The sequence below is a fragment of the Oryzias latipes genome, chromosome 3, assembly GCF_053564925.1.
Source record: "Oryzias latipes strain Hd-rR chromosome 3, Olatipes_Hd-rR_3.1".
NCBI lineage: Eukaryota > Metazoa > Chordata > Actinopteri > Beloniformes > Adrianichthyidae > Oryzias > Oryzias latipes.
Window position 1 is genome coordinate 2,316,670 of NC_136239.1, and position 6,000 is coordinate 2,322,669.

A 6,000-nucleotide genomic window follows, 5' to 3' on the forward strand; every position below is an offset into this window, starting at 1 on the left:
ACCAACGACAACAACAACAACACAGAGAACCACACTACCACCAACGACAACAACAACAACACGGAGAACCACACTACCACCAAAGACAACAACACGAAGAACCAGACTACCACCAAAGACAACAACAACACCAAGAACCAGACTACCATTTAAGACAACAACACAAAGAACCACACTACCACCAAAGACAACAACACGAAGAACCAAACTACCACCAAAGACAACAACACGAAGAACCACACTACCACCAAAGACAACAACAACACCAAGAACCACTCTACCACCAAAGACAACAACAACACCAAGAACCACACTACCACCAAAGACAACAACAACACGAAGAACCAGACTACCACCAAAGACAACAACACCAAAAACCACTCTACCACCAAAGACAACAACAACACCAAGAACCACACTACCACCAAAGACAACAACAACACGAAGAACCACACTACCACCAAAGACAACAACACCAAAAACCACACTACCCCCAAAGACAACTACAACAAGAGCAACAACAACTACACAAACTACAAGCACAAGATCCACCACAAGACAAAGCACAACTACCGCAGGACATCCTCCGTACACCAACACTTCTCCTCTCAGTAAATTGCCCCTCCAGTTTTCTTTACTTGGTAAGGATATTTGTGTTTGTTGTCAGATTTTCTAGATTTTTAATTCAAGTTATTAAAACCACCATCTTTTGATCCAGCAATGCTTTTTACCTTGCCACTGTTTTAACAAACACAGTGAACATACACAATGAAATATAAACTTTTACATGTTGTGCAAAACCACACCAAAAGTTTTCCGTTCCGATCGTATGACATCACAGCCTAAGCCCTGAAGAACAAAGAGACAGTGTTATCTTAATTCTAATATTAACATTTTCCACTGGTTCTTTAAGGATTTAACAGAGTCAGATTACATTTAGTTCAGACGAATACTTTTCCTTTTTTTTATCAGTGAACTCCAAGAAGCATTGTTGATTTTATTATGCGGTACTTAAATTTAGAATGTTCTTGTCTCTCCTTCCTAACTGCAGTGGATCCAGCGGTCCCTTCCTGTAAAGAAGGAGTCTACCTTCCAACGTTTGTGCATCCAACCCCTGCAGATGGAGCACGCATTAAGGCAGAGGTCAACAAAGAGGTGGAGATTAAAGTCAAAGCAGAAGCAACTCATTCAGTGTAAGTCAGGTGGAGCTCAGAGAAGCCTGGTGGCTGCAGGATGCCATCAATCATCCTGTCTTTGGTTTTCATGCAGAATGCAAGACCTCATCATGAGTGGACCTTCAAACATTAGCATGCACAGGAGCACACACAATGAGTTTGTCATCCGGTGGACACCTATGCCAGATGACCTGGGAGAGCATTACCCAATCTGCTTTGCTGTGGAATCAGCAACTGGGTGAGCCTAGAGTTTGTTTCATTTAGCAAAAAGATAGTTAGGAGGAAGAAACAATCATCAACAATCCCTTTTTCTTAATTTTTTTACAGGTCAGCTATTAGCAGCTTTCAGACTGCCTCCTATAATCATGTTCATGCTACAGCCGTCTCACAGTAAGTGACATTTCACTTTTTAAAACCTTAAGAAAATTATAAATTATTATTTATTGGAATTATTTATTGACCTTTTAAAGCAGATTCCCATTATACGCAACAAACACTGCTCTTTTTTCCAAAATAGTTTTTTTTTATATTAAGACACACATGAACACACATTTTTCCCCTGAATGCAAAGGTCTTATAAATATTTTTTTAGGTCTGGTGTCTATCAGACTGAGATGAGGTGTGTTCTTGTGGACGTTGGAAAGGAGCAAAGTGAGTCTACAATCTTCTATTATAAAAAGAAACCTGACAATGGCACAAAGGCAAAGCGCCAAATATTGAACTTATTTACAACTACTCAAATAAATCAGTTATTATTAAAAATGCTAATTTCATGCCAATTTCCTGCTAAACAAAGTGTTCCCCTTAACAAAAAGCAGTAAACTTAGCGAATCATGAACCTGAGCATAATTATGGCAAGTACAAGAGGTACATGTAGTGTGGGAAGTATACTTACTGAATACTTTTTCAGAACAAATTGGAACATTTTAAGTTTACAATAAATAGAGAGGAAATGAAAAGTAAACTTCAAGCATTCTGCCTCACTTTTAGTACAGACTAAGGCCGAATCCGAATTCTTCCCCTACATTTACTCCCTACCCCTACATTCAGCCCTCCAAACGGACAGTTATAGAAAAATTGTGTCTTCTAATTCAAACCCTAACCCTTCTAACCCTAACCGTCTTCAGTAGTCGCAGGTCAGCTACCTTAGTGCGGAGCTGCTAGGTCTTGGAACTACATAACAACATAGTTTTTTATACCTTTAGAAAGGTCATGCTGAAACAAAAAGTCATTACTTGCATTTAGATGTAACTTCAGTGCATCAGCGCACACCCACGTGAAGAAAAGCACTACTCCTCCATGGCACAGTGCGGCGCAGAACACCCTTGCAGCAGAGGGATGCCTTTTTAAGGGTGAGCTTTAAAAAATCCATTTGGAACAACCCTACCCCTCCAAATGCCCCTACAATTGGAAGGGTAAGGAGAAGCCGTAGGGGTAAGGGAGGAAGTCAGATTTGGCCTAAGTATACTACTAACACACCTAAATAGACTACTTTTAGCAGTGGGTCTTCAAAATGAATCCCCTCAGAAATGGCTTATTTAAAAGAAAATAGCAGCCAAAATGCAACTTTCCTCTATTCCAGGGGTGGGCAATTCCAGGCCTCGAGGGCCGGTGTGTCTGCATGATTTCCAGATAGTCTTGCCCTACTCATGGCTGATTACCTGGTTCAGGTGTGTCCAGCCAATCAGAACATGCCAGAGCAGGGTATGCTGGAAAACATGCAGGACTGCGGCCCTCAGTGCCCACCTCTGCTCTATTCTATACATGTATGTCATTTTGTAGATCTGTGGAGATGAAGGTGTTTTTTAATGAATGGTTTCTCCCTCCAGTCAAAGCCAACGTGGTCTGTGGTGAGTCCTCCATGAGGGTGGAGATCCCCAAAGATTCCCTCATTGGACTTTCTGAAGACCATCTGGAGCTGAGTGACCCCACCAACACTGTCTGCAGCCTGACCACTCACTCCAACAGCTCTCACGTCATCGCCGACTTCCCCCTCAACGCCTGTGGCACTCAGATCGAGGAGGATGACGACAACCTCTTCTTCAAGAATGAGATCACCACAGTGGACGACCCCAGTCAGCTGATCACCAGGAAGCACCTCATGGAGATCAGCTTCTACTGCCAGTACGCCAAGAAAAGCAACATGACTGTGGGTTTCACAGCTCACAGGAAGAACATCACCGTGTGGGAGAGAGGCTTCGGCACCTTCACCTACCAGTTTGAGTTCTACCCAGACAGCCAGTACCAAGCCATGATTGACCCGAATTCCTACCCTCTGGAGTATGAGCTAGGAAGCAAGATCTACATGGAGATTGAAGCCTCCTCTTCACCCAACAACACTGAGATGTTTGTGGAGTCCTGCAGAGCCTCACCCTATGACAACCCCAACTACCACTCCACCTACACCATCATTGACAATGGGTAGGCATGAGAACATAGCACAGAGAAAATCCATCTATTTTCCAACCACAGGTCATATTCTGTTATCCGTGGGTCACCTCTAGGGTCATCCAGAGTCAAGAAGAGGAGTTTTTTTTAGATTGTACTTTGTGTGGTATCTTGCCATTCCCAGACAAAAAGACTAACATCTCTGTATCATCCTGAAGGTGCACAGTGGATCCAACTGTTCAGATTTACGCCCCCTCCAACCACAAACAGTTCCGGTTCAGCGTGGATGCCTTCAAGTTCATTGGTTTGCATGATCAGGTTCGTGTTCTTATGTCTCGGTGTAGCCGCCACCGTTCTCCTTTTTCTGTGACAAAGTTCTATAAAACTGCTGCTCTGACTTTAGAAAGTTTAACCCTGGGATAGGAGCTTGAATCAATGTGGTTCTGTGGCAGACGTTTGAGGAGGCTTTGACCACATTTGTGTTCCTTGTCCACTGGTCCACTAGAGGGCGCAGCAGGACAGGAAGAGTGACACAGTGTGATGTTGTGTTCAGGTGTACATCAGCTGCTCAGTGATGGTGTGTGAAGCAGGGAACCCCAACACCAGGTGCTCTCAGGGATGCATGAACTCCTCCAGTTCCAACGATCATCATCACATCCACAAGAGAGAGGCCGGCGTCCAGAGCGGAGCACACTTCATTTCCCAGGGTCCTTTGCGACTGCACTCAGACAACAGTGTTTCAGGTAAGTACGGCAGTCCAGAAGAGGTTTCTGAGTCCGTCTGTGAGCCAGACGGAGTCAGCTCAGCCTGTCTTGTTTCCAGGGATGAACCTGAACCTGGTCTTCATCGCCGGATGTCTTCTGGCTGCTGTGGGAATGATCTGTGGCACGGTCGTCTTCAGGACCAAAATGGCCCAAGTCCAACCTCGACCTCCGTTCCCCCTTTGAAAGCTGTAAGGGATTTGTTTTCATGACTTTATCTCAGGGTTACAGTGTCTGGGTTTGAGCTTGTGTGCATTTAAACAGATGTTTTTAACTTTTGAAATCATCTTTGCTGCTTGAAGCTGAAAGGGGATTTTTTTCTAAAAGGATAAAATTCTGTGTTTTCTATACATTGATGTAAAGTGTGATGGTCCTGCACCGCAACTGTCAGCTGATTGTCACCTCCTGCAGCTTTGATGCTGTTACCAATGTTGTACTTGTTAAAGATTCAAACCAATCAGCTCTCTGGGATTTTAAAATGTCTTTTTGCTGAAAAATTTGCTTTGTGTTTTGTTGTGTTGTTGATTCTTACTGACTATTTAAACATCTTCATTTTTCACTTGTCATATTTCTCTTCCACTTTTTCACAAACAGTCCTGTACAGTTGAAGAAAATGGTGTTTTTGGTCTTTTATCTTCTAGTGGCATTTTTCTGATCGTGGAGGACATCTAAAATGAAAAATATAGCTTAAAACTGCATTTCTGACCATTTCTTTTCTTCAAATTGTTGTGAATTAGGAGATGACAAAGAATGTTGTTTGAAAAAGATCGTATTTGTGACGTAGAAAAACAAATCAGAGTCTCTCTGCTCTGCTTCATTCTGATGTATCAACTGTCAGACAAATAGATCCACGAAGGTCTTTGTTTTCCTGGAATCTGGATCTAAACTGTACGACTGGATAACTGCAAAACTGCTCGCCATGTTTGTTGCACTGTAATGTTAGCTCGGGGTGGTGAGGGGCTGTAAGCTAGCTGGATAGCGAGTAAACAAAGGGATGATGAGAAGTCAGGGTGTGACGTGTGAGTTATTTGTTATGGCACAATACACACCAGGGGCCTGTTTCAGAAAGGAGGTTAAGTGTAAACTCTGAGTGCGTTAACCCTGAAATCAGGGAAACCCTGGGTATTCCGTTTCAGAATGGGAGGTTTGTTAAACCAGAGAAAGCAGAGTCAGTCAAACCCGTTTCTGAAAGAGAGGTAACTTATACTCGGAGTCAGTGTCCATGGTTACTTATGCTGTGAACCTAACCTGGTCGGGAGCAGGTTTTATTCTCTAAACTCAAGGTTTCTGCCGGTCCCCTCCCCTTTTTAAAGACGAAGCGGTATTTTTTGCTTTAACCTTTATTGCCCAAATTTCCGTCACACAGACAGAGACGGTCTAAGTGACAAGAATGGCTTGTCCTTTTTTGGAGGACCCAATAGACGAGGAGGCTGCATTAATTCGTAGAGAATTACATTTACGTCGTGCGAGGATTTTGAGACCTAGACTCGATTTTTGGTCATTTCCCCATACGTTTTTGTTTGAGCGTTACCGTTTTTCGTTGCAGTCAATTACATATATACAATGAAACATTATATATGTATTGCTATGTAGATGTTTCATATGTCAAATATTGTCAACATAGCCTACATCCATGACATGCTCACATTTGACCTGATTGAATTATGTTTTATACT

General features: G+C 42.8%; 1 protein-coding gene across 1 annotated transcript; it reads left to right on the plus strand.

Moving 5' to 3' along the window:
- The first annotated feature begins 47 nt into the window (after window positions 1-47).
- Window positions 48-5,130, plus strand: LOC101157114 (ZP domain-containing protein-like). The gene is made up of 9 exons (XM_023950970.2): window positions 48-641; window positions 1,052-1,193; window positions 1,270-1,413; window positions 1,503-1,565; window positions 1,768-1,826; window positions 3,005-3,596; window positions 3,782-3,881; window positions 4,117-4,306; window positions 4,386-5,130. The coding sequence occupies exons 3-9, from the start codon at window positions 1,271-1,273 to the stop codon at window positions 4,508-4,510; spliced, it is 1,272 nt and encodes a 423-aa protein (XP_023806738.2). The 5' UTR covers window positions 48-641; window positions 1,052-1,193; window position 1,270; the 3' UTR covers window positions 4,511-5,130.
- Window positions 5,131-6,000: the final 870 nt, after the last annotated feature.